At 53.0% G+C, this 25,300-nt stretch overlaps 1 protein-coding gene across 2 annotated transcripts in view; it reads right to left on the reverse strand.

Moving 5' to 3' along the window:
- EPHB2 (EPH receptor B2) overlaps positions 1-24,292 on the reverse strand; it is a 186,184-nt gene extending 161,892 nt beyond the window's left edge. The window contains exon 1 of one of the 2 annotated variants that reach the window (XM_029228598.1): positions 24,184-24,251. In XM_029228598.1, the coding sequence (XP_029084431.1) occupies positions 24,184-24,244 (61 nt within the window). In that variant the 5' untranslated portion in view covers positions 24,245-24,251. Of the gene's footprint in view, positions 1-24,183 lie in introns of both variants that reach the window. The other variant, XM_029228599.1, reaches the window with a different exon arrangement.
- Positions 24,293-25,300: the final 1,008 nt, after the last annotated feature.

Raw genomic sequence — 25,300 nt, forward strand, 5'->3', positions numbered from 1 at the left:
CACACACACACACACACACACACACACACACACACACACACACACACCCTGCTAATGGTAATAGTAATTTTGACCAACTATCGCTGTCCTTATCAAGCACTTCCTCTGTGCCAGGCGTCCTTATCAAGCACTTCCTCTGTGCCAGGCATCGTGAAATGTGCCTCTTTGGACAATCTTATCATCTTCATTTTACTGATGGGGAACTGAGGCTCAGAGAGGGAAAGCAGCCTAAGGTCACAGAGCATGTAAGTGGCTAAACCAGGATTCAAACCCAAGTCCAGCAGACCCCAGAGCCCATACTCTTAACCACACACAAGGCTGTTAATGAAGGGCAAACAGGCCTAGAGGCTCTGCTCCAAGTTCAGTGACCTCATCAACCCCCAGCCCTCAGGGCAGACTGATTTCCAAAGAGTTCTGAGTTCCCTACCACAATTATGAGGCTATCCAGGGGTGGGAGTGGCAGTTTCATGGAAGATAAACTCCCATAATTTAAGCCAAATGAGTCCAGTTTAAACTGAAGATTTTTTCAGTCCTACAGAACCAAGAGAGGGGCTCCCCGCAAGGCCCTCCAATCAAACCCCTAGGAAGTGGAAGAAGGGCAAGCAAGTGGGAGCTCCTGGGGGGGCTAAAAAAGCTGGTCTTGGTGCCTCTCCCTGGCCCTGGGGGTGAGCCACCACTCCCTTCCCAGAGGCAGAAATTAACTAGGGACTTTGAACTTCCTCAGAGCCCCTGGATCTGGGTAATAGCCTCTGAAGGATGCTGCAACACCACGTCCCCAGTCCAGAGCACAACCTTCAGGGTTGGGCCGAAATGGTTCGGATCCCTGCTGGGCAGGCTTAGGGAGTGCTACCCTCTCTGAGCCTCAGTTTCCCTACCTTGCAGGGATGCTATGAGGATTCAATGGAAGTAATGTATGTGAAGCATCAAATACCCGGCCCGCCACAAAGTAGCATGTCATCATCACCGGCATCCCAGAGTAAAACCACAGAAGCTTTTAAACTGTGAGCCCCCTGAAATTATATACAGAAGTATGTGTAGGTGTGTCTCCAATTTCCTGGGAGGGTGGGGAGTTCATAGGTTTTGTCAGCTTCTCCAGGCTCTTCACCGCCCCAAAAAAGTTAAGAACCACAGCCAAAGAACACTGACGTTCCTGTAGCACTCTCTTGGGGTGTACATATCTCTGGGACTCGGTTTCTCAAACTGAAGTTTCTCCCTGCCTTGCCAGTCTCACGAGGATGCTTCAGGGCTCAGTCGGGACTGTGGAGGTGAAAGGTGACAGTGTACAGGGCTGTGTGAGAAGGGAGGGGCACCTTACCCTGCTAAAGAGGCAGCAGGGCTGGCTCCCTATGCGCCAGGCCACAGCAGCGGTTGCCTCCAGCCCCTACACAGAGAGGCCTGAGAGAGACACCAGCCCCCTGCCCCACCCTAAGCCGGCCTCTGATTCGGGGGGCCCAGGGCAGGAGCTCCCCATGGGGATGGCTTCTTGGCTATAATTTTGTTTTTGGAGGCCAAGAGGCCAGGAGTCTAGAGTCCTGGGTTCCTGGCACTGTCCCCACCAAGTCCAGCCAGCCTGATGTAGTGGCCTTGAGCATGGGTTTTAGTCAGAAGATGCTGGATTCAAATCCCAGTTCTGCCACTTACTGGCTGTGTGGCCTTGGGCAAGTTACTAAACCTCTCAGAGGTTCTCTTGTCTCGAAAACAGAGACAATAACGTCTTGCCTTGCAGTGAAAGACTCAACAAGGCAATGTAATTAGCACAGGGTGAGGCTGCAGGTATGCTAATTACTAGGATGTGAACCTACTTTGTAAAGTCAACGCTGTGTTAACATTTTTGTGGGTCACGTGATCCCTGTGTGACCCAGCACAGGTCCTCTGTCCTCTTTGGCGCTTAGTCTCCCAGTCTCAATATGAAGAGGCTGACTAGAAAGACAGCTGAGGAGGGGAACACACAGAGAATTTGGACAGTCCTGCGTTTGAATCTGAAGAAAAATCCACCTGGGCAAATCCTTTCACCTCTCTGAGCCTCAGTTTCCTCCTCTGTACTATGAGCCTCATTCTTTATCTGTATTCAACTGACATCAACTGAGTTTGAATGTGGAACGTGCCTCGTCCTGGGCCAGATGATGCTGATAAAAAGATAAAGCTGGCATGGTCCTACCTTCAAGTGGTGGATCATGGGGACATCCACTCCCTCCTTAGGACCACTGAGATAGTGCCTGAGAACACACTTTGTAAACTGCAAAGAGCTGTGATGTCAGCTATTGTCAAAGGCCCCCAACTACAAATCAGAACATAAAGGGGTGGGAGGTCCCTAAATATTTACCTGTTACACAAAAATAAGGACCCTTTAGCAGAGGCACTAAAGGCAGCTTTAAAATCTAGTCGTGTGTGTGTGTGTGTGTGTGTGTGTGTGTGTTTGCGTGGGGGGCATGGAATGAAATGAGGTCATATGGAAATGGGCTATTTTTGTTTCAACACAGCATTTAAAAAATACTCTTAATTATATGAGGATAGGGGAAAGGTTTTCTCCAAAATTAAAGAGAACTGTTAGAGCTGCCCTTTCCCCCCCAACCCCAGGCCCTCCTCCAAATCCTTCTCCCTCCCACCTCCAGGCGCCTGCCCACCACCTTATCCACGCCCCCGTCCCTCACCTTCCCTAGGCCCCTGCAGCTCTTGGCTTGCACACCTGGGAGGCAACTGGCATCTGGGCAGAAGGAAGCCAGAACTCGCTGAGCCCCACCCTCTGAGCCTTTTCCAAATGGGCTCTTGTTTCATCCCTAAGCAACCCTGGGAGGCACAGATGGGGACACTTATCACCCCTGGAGCTCAGAGAGGCTGTGTCCCCAGCCTGAGGTCACACAGCCTGCACATGCTCTATTGCACCCTGGAGCTGAGTCCTTTCCTTTAGAGGGCACTGTCTCCTGGGGTCACTGCTGCCCAGCTCTGTAGGTCCTGAGACCCAGGGGTGAACCCTAGGACTGCTGGAACCGAGGATCAGGCAATCTCCTTGGGTGTGGACTGGGTCAGGGGCACAGTCTGGACAAAGGCATTCCCAGCTCTGCCTTCCGTACCTGCCCTCTACACAATGATGATCATTTATTGAGCACTTACTATGTGTCACAACCTCAATAGGTAAGGACCATTATTATCCCCATTTTACGGATACAGAAACTGGGGCTCCAGGGCAGTCACATCTAGTAAGAGCTGACACCAGGACTTGAACCCAGCTAGTGTGTTTGCAGAACCCCTTGGTTGGCTGCCCCTGGCTGTGCATTATTTAATCATCCTGGGCCCAACACATGGCTTTTGTTTAACCCAGTCTTCTCACTTTGACTCTGACCTCCTTGAGGATGGCAAAAAGGCACAGTCCCCTCTGTATTGCTCTAAGGAGCCCAGCACACAGTAGGTGCTTAATATATGTAGATCCAAGGATGCTGGCCATGAGGTTATGGTGGCCAGGGCAGAAGGTGCCAAGTCTCCTCCTCCCGTTTTACAGATGGACGAACCATCGCCCCAGGAGGTGAAGGGACTTGAGCAAAGTCACCCAGAGGGTCCTGACAAAGGCTGGACCTGGACCCAGGCCAGGCCCTCCCCCTCCCCCCTTGCCTTCCAGCCCCAGCCAGAACCGTCCAGCACATGCCTCAGTTGCCAACACAGCTGCCAGGAGATTGAGTTGTCAATAACTGATTAATTTATGTTAGAAACAAAAAGACAGATGCTTCCACATCACAAACACCAACAGAGTCTCCTGCGGTGGGAGGTGGGGGTGAAGGGCCAGGACGAGGAGAGATGCAGGGTGCTTCCTCAGCCCTGCACCTTCCCACAAACCAGCAAAGCCAGGGCCATCTACTGACGGGTTCCCACTCCCACCACCTCAGTCCGAGCACTACCACCTGCCTGGCCTGTGCACAGGCTCCTCCCTGTCCCCTGCTTTTGCTCGTGCCCCCGCAGTCTCTTCCCTTCACCACAGCCGGAGCAACACTTTCTAAACACAAATCAGATCCTGTCACCTCCTCAAAACCCTCCACTGCTGGAATCTTGCTCAAGGTAGAAGCCAAGTCCTGACCGTGGCTCCCCTTCCCTTCATTTTTCTCCTTAGCATCGCCAACACCTAACCTGCTCACTAGGTATTATCTCCAGTCTTTCCCACTAGAAGGAAAGCTCCACGGGGCAGGACAGTCTGCATGGCCCACTGTAATTCGTCCACAGTCACACAGCTGGTTAGAGGCTTGGATGTCAGGGCACCAGGCTGCAGGCCCCCAGAGGCCAGGGACCCCTTGGTACCACCCATCTGAGTGCCAGAGAGAAGAGGGGAAGGGTCAGTAGACTTGACGTCCACCAGATGAGTGCACATCTGTCCCCACTTACCCACTGAGTGAGTGGCCCCACCAAGCTACTTCCCCCTTTCTAAGTAGCAGAAGCCTCATCCGTCCATCTAGAAGGACAATCCCAGTGGGCCTTCCTCCCAGGGGGCTGCGCACATCCAGTGTGAGAGCTCCGAGGGCAAGACCCATGATGTCTGATTCACTTCAGATCCCCACCCCCACCCTGGGGCTTGGCCCTGTGCCAAGCCCCTGCGGACTTCAATACCAGTCTCTTCAATTAAAGGGAGATGATGGATGTCACAGCACTTTGCCAACTGTCACCCAAAAGAACAAACAGAAGCGTATCCTCCTTTCACTTATCCCGAGAACCCACCCTCCCTCCCTCCCTCCCTCCCTTCAGTCTTCCAGTCAATACATAGCTATTGAACACCTACTATGGGCCAGGCGCTATGGCAGGCCCGGGAATCTGGCGATGAAGCAATTGAACCATGGTTCCTCCTCTTATGGAATGTATTATTGGGTAGGAGAGAAAGAGAGAGACGATCAAAGAAACAACATTAATTATTTTACAATTATGACTTTGACAAATGCTGTATAGCAGCGGTCCCCAACCTTTTTGGCACCAGGGACCGGTTTCGTGGAAGACAATTCTTCCATGGCCAGGGGTTGGGGACCCCTGCTGTAAAAGATCGGCCTGTGGAACTATTGAGAGCTTATGGAAAATTTCTCTGAAAAAGTGGAGGATGGGTGAGAGTTGTCCAGGTGACTGGCAAAGCAATCAGCCTAGAGGAATCAGCCAGCGCAAAGGCCCTGTGGTGGGAAGAAGCCTAGGGAGTGTAAGGAATTGAAAGGCCGGAGTGGGTAGAACTGCTGGACCAAGGTGGGTGATGGAGACAAGCCAGAAAATGGGCAGGAGCCAGACGAAGCAGGGCCTCTGGGTTATGGGGAGGGTGGGTCTGTATCCTGAAAGCAATAGGAAGTCATGAAATGTTTTAGAGAAACAGCAATGGTTAGATTCAAAATCCAATCCCAGCTCATGTTCTCCTAAAACAGGTCTGTGTGTCTCTTTGTCCCAGGGTGGCCAGGGTTTGGGGGGGCGGGTCAGGCTCAAGTCTCCCAATTTGGAGATGTCAAGGCAAAAGGTCCTCTCCTTCCAGCATCTCATGCCCAGGTGAGAATGCCGACCATCCTCAAGACAGAACATTCCAAAGGTGTCTAGGTGCCCGCTGGCTGAGGTCTACCCGCTGGCCAAGGTCGGCCCAACAGCACAGTTGTCACAGAGAATTAAAATCGGCCCAGAAATTCAGGAAACTCGGCATGGCTCCCCCTGTGATCCTAACTGGGAGGCATTATCCCGAGTGAGCAGATTATCAGGATGCGTAATTTCTGGAATAAACACAGCTGTGTTTGTTTCTCTGAGCACTGCTCCAGACAGAGTGGCAGCCTGGCCTGCCGCGTGCAGCTGGAGCCTCGCACCTTGGGACGGACGCCGCCAGGCAGCGGGGAACACGCCCCTCCCAAAAGGCCTCCGGGTGCTGCCATCCGGGCGGATCTGTCTGGCCTCCAGTTCGGAGCCCCTCGGGAAGCTAGCGAAGAGACCAGGGAGGTGCTGCGGTCCCAGGAGGGGGAGGGGATGTGGAGAAACCTCCAGGTCTTTTCCCTTTGGGATGGGGGTTGGTCACAATCGCCTGGACAATCTAGAGTTATTAGCTGTGGGAGCATCCTCCCTAGTGTGGGAGGTCCATGTGCAAGCACCCTGAGAAGGTAAGAGTCCATCCCTGGAGCTTTCCAGATGGGAAAACTGAGGTCCAGGGAAGGGGACCAGGGAGAACGGGGCAAGGGACACCGTACACCCAGCCTCTGCTTTGGGCCAGGCTCTGAAATAAGGGTCAGAAACACCACGGCGCTCACTCAACTCCGCAGCAGCTGTGCAGCCCTGTAGCCTGCAGGGCTTTAATCTCAGCTCCATCGCCCAGGAACCCTGTGACCATGGGCAAGTCACAGGAGTCTCAGTTTCCCCATCTGTAAAGTGGGGATAATCATACCTACTCCATGGGGTTGTTGTGAGGATTAAGCAGGATTCGACATGTAAAGGGCTGTGTGCCTGGCGCGCTGTAGGGAGCCCATACATGATGGCTAGTCCTCCTTCATTCATTCATTCATTCATGGATTACTGAGCACCTACTAGGTCCCAGGCACCATGCCGGACACTTGTAAACAAGAGACAAAAATCCCTGCCTTCATGAAGCTTACATTCTTACGGGGAGGACAATGACTAAATGATGTTTTGTTTTTGTCGTTACTATTATTGCCTTTTTTTTTTTTTTTTGCGGTACGCGGGCCTCTCACTGTTGTGGCCTCTCCCGTTGTGGAGCACAGGCTCCGGACACGCAGGCTCAGCGGCCACGGCTCACAGGCCCAGCCGCTCCGCGGCATGTGGGATCTTCCCGGACCGGGGCACGAACCCGCGTCCCCTGCATCGGCAGGCGGACTCTCAACCACTGCGCCACCAGGGAAGCCCTATTATTGCCATTTTACAGAAGGGCAAGCTGAAAGTCAGAATGGTTAAGTCATTTTTTAGATGCTCATTATTTATTTTGATCCCATCTTATTCTCAAAAGGGCTAGAGGCAGATGTTAAATAATTTATCCAAGTCTCTACAGCTACAAAAGGGAGCCACTGGTTTTAAAGGTTTTATCTCCCCTGGAAAGACTTTTAGCAGGTGCAGACCTAGTTCCGGGCCTGCAACCAGCCCTGTGTGACCTCAGGCAGGTGCTGTACCCTTCTGGTCTCAGTTTCCCCACATGTCCGGCTCTAGTATTTTGCATTCTGGGATCGTTCCTGGTGTGCTGCCTGGGTTGGCTAGGCTCTGTGGAATTGCTGAGCCCCAGCAAGGTGTCCACAACCTTTCCCTGGCACCAAGGGGTGAAGTGGGTGGGGTCGGACAGGCTCCCAGGAGCTCTCTGGAGAAGCTGGAGGGCTTCCAGGAGGGGAGGCAAGGGGCCAGGCAGCTGCCCTCCCTGACATGTTCACTCTGCCATGGTTCCCACCATTCTGGCCCCCCTCCCAGTATGTTCCCTACATCCTGGCCCCTCCCATGACCAGAGGAGCTGGCTGGGCAGGATTAGCCTGCACCCAGGGTCTGGTTTAATCCGGGCCAGACCACACACACCCCTCCCAGCTTGCCCCTCCCCGCTCTGGATCCTCCCCCCACACCAGCCCCCATGGCCATCTTCGTGAACCCTTCCCTGCTTCTGATTTCCTTCCATGGCTCCCTACTGCCTCCAGCATCAAGTTCAAACACAAGAGAGGCCTTGTTACTCAAGGCCTCTCTTACCTGGCTCAAACCTTCTCCCCCAGCCTCATCTCCCTTTTCTTTCTTTCACACAGTTTCATTCACTGTGGCTTCTACAAACCCGCCCCTCTCGGCCTTCGCTCAAGCTGTCCCCTCTGCTAAGAATGCCCTCCATTCCATTTACCATGGGTCAAAAATCCTACTGGGCTAAATATAAATATGCCTTCCACCAGCCCAGGCTGGAAGACATTTCCCCTTTGCACTCAACAAATTCCATTACACCCAAGTATGTATCACTTCACCAAACATCTCTGAACCTGCTTTTTTATTGGCAAAATCAGTGATAATAACTATGATGCAGGGTTATTGAGGGGAATAACTGAGAAAGTGTCAGAAAAGCAGCTACTATGGTACCTAGCACTTAATAGGAACTCAATGGTGAGAGGCTGCTATGATGATGGAAGAGAAATAGGAGAAAGAGAAGAGAAGGGGAAGGGAAAGAGATGGAAAAGGAGGAAGAGGAAGGAGACATCGCCCATCCCTCTGCTGGGATATAACTCTTTAACACAAGAAAGTCAATCTGATTCATTCTCCTCTATGTCCCCCAGCATCCTGGAGGCTTTCATAAATGATGGTTGAATGGATAGACAGAATAAAAGGATGGATGAATGGAGAGAAGGAAGGAAGCTAGGATTATGGGAAAGAAGTAAGGATGTATGGACAGATGAATGGAAACAGATAAGCCTGGAGGAGACTGAGTGTGCTACCCCAGAAGCCTAGCAGCATAGCATCCTACTGGAAGCTGGGGCTTCTGGGACCAGATGCCAAATCTGTTCCCCTGGCTCCAAGCTCCTGTGCTCCTGGCCAGCATCAGGCTGCTCTCAAGGTTGAGTGAGTGGAAGCTCAGAGCAGCTGAGGCCCCCTGGAATTCAAGCTCTTCCCCCACCTGCCACCAGCCTCTGAGAGTACCAGCTCCTGACAGCAGGCACACAGCTCCAAAACTGTGAGACAAGTCAATGGGAAAATAGGATTTACTTTACAGAAATTCACTTTGGGGGCCAACTTTTCTGGAACTCCCCAGTGCAGCAACTTTGGCAAAACCACAGTCAATGGCTCAGAAGGTTTCTCCAAACCTGGGGAGTGTGCTGTTTGCCAGCTCTTTCTAAGTCCAGAAAGTGGAGAATAAGGAAATATCACAGTCTAGATGCCAAAGGGAATCTGAGGGGGAGAAATGTACTCTGGTTTTTTGTGTTTGTTCATTCTTCCATCCATTTATCCAACCAACTATCTAAAACATGCAACCATTTTGCCATTATCCATCCATCCATCCATCATCCCTCCACCCATTCAACCATCCAACCATCCCTCCATCCATCCAATCCATGCAATCTCCATCAAACCATCCTTTCCTCTATCTATCTATCTATCTATCTCTATCCATTTATCCACCTATCAACCTGCCCATCATTCATCCAACCATCCAATCCATGCCCTCATTCTCTATCCATCCAGCCATCAATCACTCAAGCTCCCATCCAACTGCTCACTATTTAGTTCTCCAACTGTACTCTACTCAACCAGTACGACTGAGGATCTCCCAGTATGGTTGGGGGTAAACCAGACACGTTGACACAGTATCCAGTATGATCTAACCTAGGCAATATAAAACAGGTACATACAAAGTGCCACTAAGAACATAGAAGTCACCAAGGACAGTCCAACACTACACACAGAAGCAGGAGGGATCAGAGAGGTCAGGGCAGGCTTCAAATAGGAGACACTCAAACTTGGTCTTAATACGCAGCAAGAATTAGCCAGAGGAAGAAGGTGAGAAGGGTACCCAGGCAAGGGGGCAACATAAAACAGCATGGTGTATTCTAGAAATCCCAAGGCCTGAGTCCTCATAACCACTTGATTAACTGTGAACCCTGGGCCAGTCCCCAACTTTTCCAAGTCCATCTGCCTCTATCATTTCCCCTCGATTCCCAGAGAGAAAGGGCCATGTCCAACTACAGCTGGGAGCAAAGTTGCCACATGCTGCCCTGGCTTGTGCTCTGGTGGCTACAATAGAGCTAAACCTGATGGGGAGAAAAGTGGGCCCCCCAAGTTTTGTGGGAGAGCCTTTGCTGTCAAGTAGACACAGGTGTAAATCACAACCTCACATTTTGCTGTAAGTTACTTAACCTTTGAGTCTTTCTTCCTTCTTCTGAAAATGAAGACACCGCTAACAGTTCCCACCTAGGCCACATCGAGCACTGAATAAGGTAAAACAGGGGGATCCCTTGGTCGGCCTTAGGTATTCTATTCTTCCTAACTGCTGCCCATATTCAAGTCCTCCTGTGTGCCAGGCAAAGTGATCTCAGACATACATGGATCACTTCTCAGTCAACATTAGTGCTTTGTCCATGTCAGCAATTTATGTTCAAATGGTTCAGCAAAAAATATACACATACATACACATAACACCCATACAAAGAGGGATGCAAATGTGGCAAAATGGTCACAATTGTTGAATCTAGGTGAAGGATATATGGGTGTTTACTTTACTTAAAATTTTTCTGTATGTTTGAAATACCAAAGAGAAGAAAAGAGGGACTTCTCTGGTGGCACAGTGGTTAAGAATCTGCCTGCCAATGCAGGGGACATGGGTTCGATCCCTGGTCGGGGAAGATCCCACATGCAGCGGAGCAACTGAGCCCATGCGCCACAACTTCTGAGCCTGTGCTTTAGAGCCCGTGAGCCACAACTACTGAAGCCCACCAGCCACAACTACTGAAGTCTGCGTGCCTACAGCCCGTGCTCCACAATAAGAGAAGGCACTGCAATGAGAAGCCCACGCACTGCTACAAAGAGTAGCCCCCACTCACTGCAACTAGAGAAAAGCCCGCACGCAGCAAGGAAGACCCAGCGCAGCCAAAAAAAAAAAAAAGGAGAAGGAAAGAAAGAAATCAACTCTTTGTCAATCTATCTTGAAGTCAGGCTGCCTGAATTTATTTATTTATTATTATTATTTTTTAACTTATTTATTTTATTTATTTATTTTTGGTCTTCGTTGCTGTACGCGGGCTTTCTCTAGTTGCGGCAAGCGGGGGCTACCCTTCGTTGCGGTGCGCGGGCTTCTCATTGCGGTGGCTTCTCTTATTGTGGAGCACGGGCTCTAGGCGCGCGGGCTTCAGTAGTTGTGGCTGGTGGGCTTTAGAGAGCAGGCTCAGTAGTTGTGGCGCACGGGCTTAGTTGCTCTGTGGCATGTGGGATCTTCCCGGACCAGGGCTCGGACCCATGTCCCCTGCATTGGCAGGCGGATTCTTAACCACTGCGCCACCAGGGAAGCCCAGGCTGCCTGAATTTAGATTCCAGCTCCACCATTACTGGCTGAATGACGGTGGGCAAATTATTTATTTTCTCTAAGCCTTAATTTTTTCATCTATAGGATGTAGGCAATAATAACGCTAAACCCAGTTCCTGGTCTCTGGCAAGCCCTCAATGAGTGCTTGTTGCTACTGTTATTATTACCACTACTCTTATAAATCACTAAACCGCTGAGAAACTGAGGCTAGGAGAGGTTGGGTAAACACCTGCTTTTCATACATTATCTCTTTTATCCGTGATATTATCCTCATTTTCCAGATGAAACTAAGGCCAAGGAGGAAATGACCTACCCAAGGTGACACAGCTGGTGCGTGGAGAAGCCAGGATTTAAACAGTCTGACTGTCTCCAAAGTCCAGGATCTTGCCCCAGCCGTCTCCTGCCTCGCCTATGTCCCTGGACCCAGGCCAAGGGGCCCGGCCTCATCGGAACCCTTTCAACTCCAGAAGGGGCCAGTCAGAAGGGAGTCCTGAACTTTGCTGGCGTGGCTGGGCTTCCGGGCGGCTCAGGGGCACCCAGCATCAGGGCCTCCTTGGCATCTCAGGAGCGCTTTCGACTGTTTTCCCGAGAGCCGCAGGAACTGCCATCTGAGGCTGTGGGGAGCGACAGCTGACACTGACGAGGACAGGCGAGAGGACGTACCAGCCGGGGCCCCAACTCGAACAGATTCCCTGGGCCACAGCCTTTCGTGGGTTCCAGAAAGGCCCCACGGGTTCTGGCCGGGGCTGTTCCCAGGCTCTGCCTCCCCGTGAGAGGTGGAGAAGCCCCATTCAGGCGGACGCATCCCACTGTGCGCTAAGCTGCTTTCTCCCCACTTACACGTTTCAGATGCTTTTTGTCCTTCCGGCTTCCCATGGACTCAGGCCAAGTGACAAGTTGGTGCTGTGGACATATGTCGTCGCCATAATGGGAATGTTGACCCCACACTCTCTCCCTGCTGGGGCCAGGCAGCTTGTACCCCGCCCCGATGCTTGGCATGCCCTGTTCTCAGCCACACAGGACCCTTTCCAGCTCCCCAAATACATCACACACTCATGGGCCTCCCATTCGGATCTCTGTTGATGTCCCATTGCCTGGAATGCCTGCCTTGCCACTTCTTCACCTGGCTCTTCCTTACAAAGCATCTTAGAAGTCACCTCTTCTAGGAAGCTTTCCTAACCCCATTTTACCATGGAAGAAACTGAGGTGCAAAGAGGTAAGTTAAAAGGGCCAAGGTCAGGCTGTTTGTAAGTATCAGAGCCAGAGGTCCAACCTGGCATGGTTCTACTCCAAGACCGTGAGCCTTCCATTCCACCAACTCTGCCCTCAAAGAAGAAACTGAAGGAAGACATGCTCTCTGCCTTCAAACATGGCAGATGCCTGCAAGAAGGGGCTTCTGCACCTGGATTGTTCTGGAAGGTGGGAAACAGAAACCATGGAGGGAAATTCCAGGAAAAAAGACTCCCCAGCCCAAGGTTATGAGGCATTTCCGACACCTTCACTGCCTACCAGCATTTCTGACACCTTCACTGACCTTAGGCAAGTCACTTCAGCTCTCTGAGCCTCAAATTCTCCATCTGTAAAATGGAGGTAACAACAGCCTTGCTACTTCTCCCCGCAACACCTCAGCTAGAGCTTGTAAACTGTCAGCCAGGGAGCCAAATCCAGCCAGCAAACACGAAGTGGTTTGGCCAGGACTATATTTTAGAATAAACTGAGCAAACATTTAAAGCCCAGTTTTTCCATAAACATCAGAATTTTGCAAACCAGGGCTTCCCTGGTGGCGCAGTGGTTAAGAACCGCCTGCCAATGCAGGGGACACGGGTTCGAGCCCTCGTCCGGGAAGATCCCACATGCCGCAGAGCAACTAAGCCCGTGCGCCAAAACTACTGAGCCTGTGCTCTAGAGCCCACGAGCCACAACTACTGAGCCCGTGAACCACAACTACTGAAGCCTGCGCAACTAGAGCCTGGCTCCGCAACAAGAGAAGCCACTGCAATGAGAAGCCCATGCACCGCAACAAAGAGTAGCCCCCACTCGCCGCAACTAGAGAAAAGCCTGCGCGCAGCAACGAAGACCCAACACAGCCAAAAAGATAAAATAAATTAAATTAATTAATTAAAAAAAAAAAAGAGTTTTGGAAACCAGAAGATCTGGCAAAACTGAGCCCCAATCCCGGCACAGCAACACGGTCAAGAGTGGGTAGCACCTGCCTTCTTTAGACAAGACGTGCTCTCCCAGGGGCACTGCTGTTTGTTGAACGCCCAGCTCACCTCACTCAGTCACAACCCGGACAGCTTGTGAGTCTGGGGTCTCCAGCCAGGACTCTTGGGATTTATTTATTTATTTGTTTGTTTATTTATTTTAATACAACTGTTTAATATGTTTAAGAAGGAAAAGACTGAATCTGTTCAGTAGAGACAAGAAAGATATAAAAAAGACACAAATGGAAATTCTAGAGAGAAGGAACACACTGGATGCTATAAGAGCAGGTTAGACACTGCAGAAGAAAGAAGGCATAAGTACAAAGGTTACCACCAGAACAAAACCAAAAACCTTCCTAAATACCAAACATATTTAAATAAACCAGAGTAAAGAATTCACATCTGGTAGAAAAAGAAGCACAGCCAATAAAATACACAATATTATAAAATATCACAACAGAGTTGAGACCAAACATATCAGTTACATCAATAAACATGAGCAGGGGCTTCCCTGGTGGCGCAGTGGTTAAGAATCCGCCTGCCAGTGCAGGGGACACGGGTTTGAGCCCTGGTCCAGGAAGATCCCACATGCCGCGGAGCAACTAAGCTCGTGCGCCACAACTACTGAGCCTGTGCCCTAGAGCCCACGAGCCACAGCTACTGAGCCCGCGTGCCTAGAGCCCATGCTCCACAACAAGAGAAGCCACCGCAATGAGAAGCCCGTGCACCGCAATGAAGAGTAGCCCCCGCTCGCTGCAACTAGAGAAAAGCCCATGCGCAGCAACGAAGACCCAACGCAGCCAAAATTAAAATAAATAAATTTATATAAAAAAACAAAAAACATGAGCAGGCTTAACTCACTTACTAAAAGAATAAGACTTAGACTTTGGGTAACAAAACTAGACCCCAAATAATAATTCAGCTCCCCTTGTGCAAACAAGAAACATACCCAAACATATTTTTAGTGTTTCTAAAAATAAAAGATAGACTAAGGTGTATCAGAAGGACTCTTATGATTTATTATGTGTTTATATTATCTGTGTAGGGACTTCCCTGGTGGTCCAGTGGGTAAGACTCCACGCTCCCAATGCAGGGGGCCCAGGTTCGATCCCTGGTCAGGGAACTAGTTCCCGCATGCATGCTGCAACTAAGAGTCCGCATGCCGCACCTAAAGATTCCATGTGCTGCAACTAAAGATCCCGCATGCTGCAACTAAGATGTGGCGCAGCCAAAATAAATAAAATAAATATTTTAAAAAATAAAATGCCCCTTCCCCACATATAATTAAGAAGAAAAGTAAACAAAATATATTGTCTGTGTAGGCTTGATTCCTGTTCAGTCAGCAAACAGAAGCCCTGTTTCCTGCTTAATGGTTTGACAATAGAATTTGTCTACGTGTTGCCCATGGTCTTCAACGCATCTTTGAAGGCACTGCTCAGAGCTGTGTCCCCACCCACTTCACCATGTGCACACATCTCCACGTGCTCTCAGCCAACCTGTGGTCCAGACTTAGGTTTAACAGCAACTGGTCAACCAATGCCTTTAGACATTCGGGTTTCCCCCAGTTTGCTTCCCTGCTCCTACAGTGGCCCTGGCCAAGGCAGGAGTGACAAACCACAGTCACGTCATTACAGGTTCTTTTACGGTTGAATGAAGAACACAGCTGCTCCCTGGCACAGCCTTCTGAGGTGGTTAAATCATGATCCCCTACTTACCAAGGAGAAAACTGAGGCCCAGAGGGGCAATGTGACCTGCTCCAAGCCACAGGGGCGCCTTGGTCCCATCCTCCAAATTCAATCCCACCAGCCCAGGGCCTCTTCCTCATGCCTGGTCTTGAATAGCTATGACCTGGGTTATTATTTGTAATTAATTTGTAGGTTCCTTTACTGCACAAACATCTCTTTAGCGCCTACCATGCACCAGGCCTTGGGCGGAGCAGGGGACGAGGTGAAGTGGAGAGTCCCTGCCCTGTCGGTCCCAGTGGTAGACTGTCTCCCACGTGGCCACCAAACTATACCTGCCGTCGCTAAGCACAAAGCCGTCTCCCGTGAAGGGGGCCTACAGCTAAGTCTGGACCACAGGTTGGCCCAGAGCACAAGGAGATGCGTGCCCATGGTGGAGTGGGCGGGGGGCGGGGGGGGGCGATTAGCATCACCTCCAAAGACGCGCTGAAGACTACGCTGGGCAACGCACGGGCAGATGCTGTGTTAAACCGTCGGCAGGAAACGGCGCTTCCCTTTAACGACGGAACAGAAAATCAAGCCCAGTGTATTTCCCCTCTCCCTGAACCGGATGAGGAAGCCTGCGATGAATCTGAGATGGCTTTGTGACCTGCTTTGGCTGCAGGGGTGATGTTCTGTGACATTACAGCCCAGGCCTCAAGAAGTCTTACGGTTTCTGCTTTACCCTCTTGGGAGCCAGCCGCCAGGGAAAGCTCAGTGTAGACTACTGACCAGTGAGAGATCGTGAGGAGTGAGAGAGCGGGCCCGGTCTTCCAGCCTTCCCTACCAGGGCCTCAGAGATGTGGGTGAAGCCACGGCAGACCTTCCGGCACAGCCTCGCTGAGGGCAAGCTCAGGAGTGCTCCCAGCTGATACCACGTGGAGCAGAATAAATGCCCAGCCTCACCCAGCCAATCCACTGAACCAGGAGAAATACTAAATCACTGTTGTTTTGAGACAGTACATTTTGCGGTGGCTTATTAGGCAGCAATGGATAACTGATACACTTCCCAGGGGCAGAGCCCTGTCCTTTTTCCAGCTCTCTCCTCCCTTGCTTGGAGCCTGGTACTGGGCATTGAATCCCGGAGCTGGAAGGCATCTCCAAAACCACCGAGTCCCACTTCCTCATTTTAGAGAGGAGGTAGCTGAGGCCCGGGGAGGAGAAGCAATTTACTCCAGATCACAAGACAGACAGGGGCAGAGCTAGGAGGCAAACTTGAACCCTACAGGAGCCAGACAAGTAACACAAATGTGTGACGCAAGGTGGTGGTGAGCTACCCACCGTGTTCACGTGTTCTATCTGAAGAGGCAGCCACTATTCGGCTCCAGCCAACTGTGGCCATGTGGGAATGTGGGCCTAGGGAAGCCAGATTGTCTGACTTCTCACAAAGCCAGAAACGGGATTTCTCTGTAAACTCTCTTGATTTTTACATGTTGGCTAAGAATTCAAATTGGATTGACGATCTCTGGGCCTTGAGACTGGCCTTGGGCTTCAAGCTTGCTCTGGCCACTGACCTTGTGCAAGTCCTGTTATCCCCCCAGGCCTTAGTTTCCTAATCTCTAAAATGGGCCCTATGGCTCCCGCCCACTTACTGGGTTGCTGTGAAAACCCGATGAGCTAACGGGTTTAGAAATACAAGCTACAAATGGCCCTGTGACTGTTCCACAGCCTCAGTTCTCTGTGGAGGCACCCCTTACAATGTAATGAATTAACACCCGATTTGTCTAAGTTAGAACAACATTATTCGGACCATTATGACAGAGATTGCATTTTTATGGCAGGTTTGTGAGTTCCAGAACCCTCCCGCTTGCATTATCTCAGGATGTTGATGGAGTCAGAGCTGGATGGCTGCCTTGGAGACCCTCGCCAGAGCCAAGCATTTCCTCTGAGCCAGGAGATACATTCCAGAGGCCACTTGAAGGGCGGTGAAGAGCATGAGCTTCAAAGTCCTCCAGACCTGGGCTCAAATCCCTGCTTCCCACTCCCTAGTTATGTGTCCTTGGGCTAGTCACTTTCTGAGCTGCAGTTTCCACATCTGTAAAATGGGCGTAATAATCAAAGCACTGGGTAGGCTGTGGGGGCAGCTGCATGAGATGACATATACAATGCCCTTAGCAGAGCTAAGAGCTGTTATCATGATCATGTATGGAAGTTGGTGCCTGGCAGGCATAGATAGGGCCAAGAAGGAGGGCACAGCTATAGAAGATCTTGTCCCTTTCCTGGGATTAGGGAGGCTGAATTGGGGTGGGGATGGACCCTTGAGAAAAACCTGGATGGGAACCAGAGAGGCAGGCTACAGGGGCCTTTCAACTACTCAGCAAAAGTTAGATAGACTCAGAACTTAACTCTGAACCTTTGGCTTTTTCCTGGGGTTAAGTGAAGAGGGGGAGAGCTGGAGAGAGAGTCCCCTAGTAAAACGGCACCCACGTCCCCCTACTCTGAATCCGGTTTCCCACTGGTTTCGAAAAATAACAGCCACAGTTAATATTTACTGCGTGCTCATCACACATGAGGTACACATTCAGTCTGTCAGCTTCATCTTTCATGGATTAACCCATTCGTTCCTCACAACCACCTCAAGAACTATTATTATCCCCATTTTAGAAGTGACGGAACCAGGGCTCAGAGAGGTTAAGTAACTGACCAGAGGACACAGAGTAAAGGACAGTCTGACTCCAGACATCCTTGTAACCCCCAGGCTATGCTGTTTATGGAACAAGGGAGAGAGTGGTCAGGGCTTGCCTAAAGGGCTCTGGGATTTCAGAGAAAGGAGCAAGTACTCCGGCAAGGAGTAAGGGTGCTGACATTTCATAGTAATGACAACTGATGAATACCGGCACAGCCGCGGGTCAGGCTGCTCTGCTGGCCACTGTATACAGGACCTCATTTAACCCTCACCACGAGCCTCTGACAGGCAGTATCTCCCATTTACAGATCAGGAAACTGAGACTCAAAGAGTACATCACTTGCTCGAGGCCACAGAGCAGACAAGGTCTCTTCCCTGAGGATACCCCTACCCCCAGAGGGCTGCAGCGGGGCTGCAGATGGCTCCAGGAAGCTCACGGCCCAGGCTAAGGGGGTCTAGGCAAGGCCCCCAGGTGACACAGGAGCACTGGGGAGACAGGTGTCCCCTCTCCACCCTCCGGAAGGCACCTGCTTTAGAAGGCCCTAAAACCCTAAAATGCTTTCAAGGCAGCCTTATCAGACAGCCCATCCCAATCAGGAAGCTTCCAGGTGCTGTCACATCAACCGCCCACTCCACCCCTGAGAGGTGTGCAAACATTCTGCCCTGCCCTGCCTTCCCCCAGCCAAGCCTCCCTCCGTCCACCAGCAGGCAGGCAGCCTGGGCCGGGGGCACTAACTGATGGATTTCACTTCATTTCAGTCCTTTCCAGCTTCCTGCTGAGGCCTCTCTTCCTCTTTCCCAGGAGTCCTGTGTTTTATCTTAGGGCACTGGGTGGGAGGGGGGGCAAATCTGCCTGCCCAATGGAAAGACCTGGGGAGTGAGTTAAAAATACAGATCCCTGGCCTCGATCCGGATCTACCAAATCTCCAGCTAAGTCAGGCAAGCAGGCCAGGCCACGAGATGGGACGGGGCCTCGGTCAGAGGTGCAGGCCAGGTCCACCTCTGCCAGGAGGCCATCCTGGTCTCACCCCTCCACCCTCTGAGGGAGCACAGCCCCCCTGCTTTGTCCAGCCCAGGCCTGTCACCAGCCAGCTCCATCTGCCCCTTCCTTTAGGGGTCTCTCTGCCTGCAGGGGTTTGACCTCCAGCCTAAGCTCACAGGTGAGCTCTGGGCAGGCAGAGATGACAAGCTGGTACCCTGGGCCTTGATGAGTACCCAGCATAGCTGCCCAGAGAACCTGCCCCCATCCTGGCTTTGGGGCTGATGCAAAACCTTGATGAAGTGGCGGGGGCCAAAGGCACCAGGAAGGACAACCCCCTAGGAGGGGCTGGGGCCACAGCAGGGCAGGGGGGCTGGCAGTAGGGCCACGGGGCCAACCTAGGACTCAAGCCCCCCACTGTGAGTCTGGGTATAGGCTTGTGTTTTCACAACTGTTTTGAGAATCTTCTGAAAGCTAAGGCCCCTCTTCCTTGGAAAATCACATTAACGTCCAACATTCTATTATAATTTCAGGGTGATCCCATAGCCCCACAACTAAGAAGGCCTGTGGACTCCAGTTGAGAGCCCCCCCACCCTCAGTTCCCTGCCATTGTAAGAACCAAATATTTGCCCCCAATAGGGCCCTGAAGACGGAGGTAGAGATGGGGCTCCAGGCCTGCCCACACTTGTGGGGTCACCATCCCAAGGCTGAGGGACAGTTAGGAGCCTGTGCAATGGGCTGGGGGAGACACAGAGGGCTGATTCGTTGCCTGAACAATCTAAATGCCAAAAAGCGGGGGGGGGGGGGGGGGCAAATTAGGACACAGCCATCACTGACCACACCCATAGGCACTCCAAGGAAGAGGGCCCTGGTGGGGCTGAGAACAGCCTCTACTGTACATAGCCACGTGCCTGACATTTTATGTGGGTGTCCACAAGAACCCCTGAGGACACGGTGTCCAGCTCCTTGCCCAGGGCACACTGTGCAGTGTTGTGATTTGAACCCAGGTCTGATTGCTCAGAAGGCTGTGCCTTTTCTCTACTCTACAGTCAGTGAAGTTGGCCAGCCTTGTTTCCCACCAAAGCTGGAATCTCTTCTCCCACCCAGCACCTGACAGGAAGGAGGTGCCTGGTGACTCTTTTAAAATATATAGATGGATGGAGGAATGAATAAGTCAACTTGCTTTTGAATTCGGGCTTTAAATCTAAGCCCTGATTTCCTGGCTAAGACGAATACATGAAAGCAGCCTCCTTTAAAAATGAGAAGCAGGAGAAATAAACATAAAAGAGAAACCAATTCTAAATTAATCCCACTGAAGGTCGCTGGGTCTTAGATTGGTAATGCCCAAGCAGAGGGCTGGGCTGGGAGTGGGAGAGACAAGAGGTGTATGGCAGGGGGAGGGGCAAGCAGGCTCCCTCAACCCCTGTAAGAAGGGGGACTTGCCTAGCACATAGCTGCTGCTGGCCCATTTGAATCCTGAGCTCTGGCTGAACTGATCTCTGCATTATCCCCATTGGCCTGCATTCTGGATCCCTGCTCACATCATCCCTATGCTTCTCCCTCCTGGAAGATTTCCTTCATCTCCCCAGCCAGATGACTCTCTCCTCCATCTCTGTATCATTCTCCGGATACTTACTGTATAACACAGTATAATATATTCATTCATTTGTTCACTCAACATTCATTCATTCATTCATTCAACCTTCCTTAGCTGATTATGTCTTTCAGTTACTGGGCACCATGTGACTGGGCTCAGTTCAAGGCACTGGGCTGCCGTAGCAAACATGGCAGACAAAAACCTCTTCCCTCCTGGAGTTTACAGTCTAGTGGCCAAGATGGACACTAAAAAAGGAAACCAACAAATCTCTGATACCGTTTCAGATGGCAGTGGGTATTTTGAAGTAAAACAAAGCAGGAGGGATAGAAAGTGTCTGAACTGAGCCTGTTTTAGATGAGGTAATCAGGGAAGGCCTCTGGGAGGTGGCATTTGAACGGAGCTCTTTTTACCACAACTGTGGACACAAAAATGAGCCAGATGAGCTCCCTCAGGGAGCTCAGAGTCTAGCAAGGAAGAGACAAGCTGGCCTTCTCTTGACTGGGTAGGACGGGGTCTGGCTCAACTGAATATCCCACACACTGAAGCCAGTGATCTTTCCAAAAACAAATCTGGCCAGGTCCCTCAATGTCTCAAGAACATTCAATGGCTCCCCACTGCCCTCAGCATCAAGTTCAAACTCCTCAGCCTTCCATCCGAGCCCTGCTCTCCATTCTCAGCCTCATCCCCCTTTGCTGCCCTCAACACCCATCTCCCTCAGATACACCCAAGTAAGTACCCAATCATCATGCCTCTGTGTCTCTACACACGCTGTTTCCAGGCAAAGAATTTGCCTCCTCTTAGTCCCAAAGTTAACTTCCTTAACGTTTGGGAACACAGTTCATTCATGTGGCAGGTGGCTGACAAACTTTTGTTGCAGAGAGAATGGGAAGTAAGAAAATGAGGCAAAGAATAAGCCATAAATGACAAAGTGACCGGCTTTCCATCCTAAACGGCTTCTGCTGCCCCAGGTGGTTCACAACTTCCTCCTGGCAGTACTTGGGATACACTTACCACATTATATCTTGCCAACTGTTTCCCCATCAGTTTGTCCCCTATCTCCCTGCCCGCCCCAGGAGCCAGCACCACACCAGCGAGATAACAAGCTCCATAAATATTTGGAAACCAAAAGAACAAATGTACAGAGGAGATCGGTTTTCTCTAGACTTCAACTTTTGGATTCCATCTAGCGGCTGGTCTTCTGTTGGACACGTCCCTAGCGCACTTCCATCCTCTCCAAGTGCCCACGCCGGATGCTCCAGACTTGTGTTGCCTTTGGAGGGTCTCATGGTTTGGGGGAGATACTAAGATACTAAACTCAGCATCCTGACACAGGGACCCTCCCCCACCTGAAAAAAATCTACACACACCCTCTCTCCTCTCTCAGAGGCTGGGGATTTCCTAGACCTTAACACTCAGGACAGCCTTGTTACTACAGGGCACGAGGAGGGGGAAGGGCCAGGAGTGGTGGCCACACGTCTCTGGGTACTGGGAGCCCCAGGGGCTGCCCTCCCAACACTCCAAGTTTCAGACCTGTTTTTACAGACTGTGCTACTCCCGGGAGGATCCTGTCTCTTCTGGTTGTGTCACAAACAGCACTGCCCATCCCCATCTTCCATCCTCCAGAGGCCACACAGTTCTTCAAGGTGACTTTTTGCCATCCATTATCTGGTCTGAATCTCACAAACACGCCTAATCATTGGCATGATTGCCCTCACTTGACAGATGAGAAAACTGAAGCTCAGGGAAGGGAGGTAGGGTGCATATGATGGAATCCTAGGAGATTAGTTTGAACATTTTAGACCCAGAGAAGCTGAGCCCCTTATAGGGAAGGGAGCTGGCCCAGGGTCCCATAGTAAATGAGAATTGGGGCCTCTGACCTCCACCTCGCACCACCTCCCCCTCCATTAGGCCAGCTCCTTCTTAACCCCTAATGGACTAGACTCCTTAGTGTCCCGGGGGCAAAGGAAGAGCCTGAAGCAAGGTCTGGGGTGCCGACCACAGCCCTCCTCCCAGCCTGCCCCCCAAGTGGCAGCCCAAGCAGCCATGCCCTCCTGTGACGTCAGCAGCCGATCAGCCCTGTGTCCAGGGTCCAGGGCCCTGAGTCGAGTCTGGCCAGAGCCCACCAGATTCCGACCGCCACCTCCCAGGGACATGGCCGGACAGACGTGGCCCTTCCATCCACCCCACGGTAATTAAAAACACACCCAGGCCTTTTCCAACACGAGAGGGGCCAATTTTCTTCCCCTCCAGCACCGCTGACTACAATCCGAATAGCAATATTTATGCCAAGCTCCCCATAATACTGTAAACATCCCAATGTATAGCGGGCCAACGCATGAGTCATTTCCCCAAAGCCAGAGCTAATAAGTGGTACCTCAGCCATATTCCAGGGAGCTCCCATCAGCACCAGGCCTCAGGGCTGCGCTCCACACCCAGGGCCCGTGGCACCCTTGGTGCCCCAGTGGCCCCACTCGGGAAACCTCAGGCAGCCGCCAAATCCTCCAGGAGCCGGAGGACAGCTGCCTCTGTGCCAGAAACTATGGCTGCCATCCAGGGACACCCCTCCACCCCCTGAACTGCGGTCACTAAAGCACTCATTACTGAGAAACTAAAGTTATAGCACGGGATCCCCCATTGCGCCTTTCGCAGAGGCTGCAGCCTCCATGCCTGGTCCGATCAGGGTTTTTTTTGTTTTGGTATTTTTTGGGTTTTTGAGCTGCAGGAAGGAAAGGGGCTTCACATCATCCCCAAATGGCCCGAGATGAAGGTACCCCTCGGTCCTATGGTGGCAGAATCCTGGAAGAGGTCACCCTGTTTAGGGACAAGAAGACCCAGCAAAATGAACAGAGCACAAGCTTCAGAGACTTGAGATCCCCATTCTATTTTTATCACCCAGTGACCACAGGGTGAGACACTGACTTTTCTGAGCCTTAGTTTCCCTTTCTACTAGAAGGAAGTAAGATTTATACCCACCTGACTTTCGTGGAAGACTTATTTTGGGGAATCCAACAAAATTGTGGGTGGGAAAGCACTTTGTAAAGCTTAAAGTATCTTGTCAACTGTGCAGCACGTTGTAAACCACAGTACTTTGCATATAGTGCAAAGTACTTCATAAACTGTAAAGCGGTTTGAAAACTGTAAAGAGCTGTACACATGAGGACCATTATCCATATTCCTTTCTTGCCCTACAGGTTCGTCCATTTCTGGTGGACACACCCAGACCCCACTAACTTTCCCTCCAGAGCAAGCTGGCTCAGGAGACTTGGCAGCCACCCTGACCCCTTGAGGGTCGGGTGGGACCAACACACGAGGCTATGGAGAGATGGCCCAGAGGCCCTGGCCAAGGCCAACACATGGCAAGAGCATCTGGTCCGGCCCTGGCGGCAGCTGGAGAGTTCCCGGGGCTCCAGCGGCCACTCTGAGCTCTGCCGCCAGCGGGGCGGTGGCCGGCAGGGGTGCCCGGAGACCCCGCGCAGCTAAGAGATGCCCACGGACCCATCCCCCCCGTAGTCCTCCAGGGGAGGGGACCCCATTGTAAGCCGCGGGCGATGGGCAGGCACCAGAGCGGGGGTGCTGGCGCGCTCACTTCCACTCTGCCAGTCCCCGCTCTTCGGGGCTCCGACCCCATCCCGGGGGCGCGGACCGGGAGCCCCCACCCCAGCCAGTCGTGGTGCCTTCCTCCCTCCGCTCCCTGCCAAACTTTCCAGCCCCAACTGCGCGCCGGGCCCCGCGGCCGGCGCCCCTCCACCCCGTGCCGAGCAAGGCCAGGCCCGCGCGTAGGGGGTGGCCGGGCCGGGGGCGGCGAGCGCGCGTGGGCAGCCCCCGGCCCTGGGCGGCGCTCGCCGGGCTGGCTACAAAGCCTCCGCAAGATGGTCCCTTCGCCTCCTCCTGGCACAGTCAATCAGCGCCCGCCGTTCCCGGGCGCCCGTGGGGCCCGCGCCTCCCGGCGCGGCCGGACACACCTCCCCGCGGCCACCTGCGCCCGGCGCGAGCCCCGGGGCAAACTTTGCGGGCCGCCGGGCGGAGGTGGGCGCCGGTGGCCGCTCATGCCCGGCCGCTCCCCGCCCCCATCACCCGCCCGCCCGCTCACCTTCCACGGCGGCGAGCAGCGGCAACAGCAGCAGCGCGGCCCCCAGCCTCCGCAGGGCCATGGCTGCGCTTCCCGGGGCCTCGGGCCGCGGCGCCGCGGGGCCCGGGCGGCCCGGGCGGGAGCGCGCGCCCCGGGCTCGGGGGGCCGGGGGGAGCGGCGAGGCGCGGCGCACAGACAGCCGCCGCCACCGCGCAGCCAGCAGAATGAGCCATCCAGCCCGGGCAGAACGGGGACCCGGGCTCCGCCAGCGCTGGGCGCGGCCCACCTGAGCCGCGGGCGCGGGGGGATCCCGGCCGGGCCGCCGCTCCCCGCGCGCGCCCGGGACCCCAGCTGTCCGCGCGCGCTCCTGGAGCCCCAGTCCCCCGCGTCCTCGGGGCCACCCGGGGGCCTTGCGGGCGCTGGAGCGCGGACCTGTCGCGCGCTCCGGCGACTGAGACGCCGGGCTCCCCCCGCGCAGCAGTGGTCTCTCCCGGCGCTGTGGCTCCTCCAGATAAAGCAGCGATTTCAGCCCAAATGTTTCTGAATTTTTATTGAATGCTGCAAAGCCGGAGAGCGTCTGGCGCGGCTGACAGGGGCAGGGAAAGGGGACCCTGGGGGAGGGCGGGGGAAGGGGCTGCCCAAAGCGGGGCGGGCCCTACCTGTCAGGGCCGGGAGTGCCACCCCCCTCGCCTCAGCCCTGCCACCCGGGTCCCTGCAGCTCCGAAAGGGACCGAACTGAAATGAATGAAAAAAAAAGGGGGGGGGGATGGAGATGGGAACAAAACAGGCGTCTTTCCCAGGCGCTGGGGCTGGGCTGGGGCCTCCGCCTGGGAGAGTGGGCCTTGGCGCTAACACTGGGGCCTGGGGTGGGGGGGGTCACTCTGGCAGGGGCGGGCCGGGCCCTGGCAGGCAGACCCCAGGCCTACCCTCCCTGCCTTGTTCTGAGCGAGCCCACCAGCCCCTCCCTGTAGCCCCTTCTGTCTGTACACTGGATTTCTCTCTCTCTGTTCATCTTGTTCCCAATGCAGTTTGGGGGTGGTGCAGATGGGGGGGTGTCTCGGGAAGCCACCCCCGCCCCCATGGAATGGACCTGTCTGTGCAGCTATGGTTCTGTGCTGTGGCTGTCCCTTCAGGGAGG

Source organism: Monodon monoceros, unplaced genomic scaffold (assembly GCF_005190385.1).
Source record: "Monodon monoceros isolate NGI ecotype Baffin Bay Population unplaced genomic scaffold, NGI_Narwhal_1 Super_Scaffold_18, whole genome shotgun sequence".
NCBI classification, from domain to species: Eukaryota; Metazoa; Chordata; class Mammalia; order Artiodactyla; family Monodontidae; genus Monodon; species Monodon monoceros.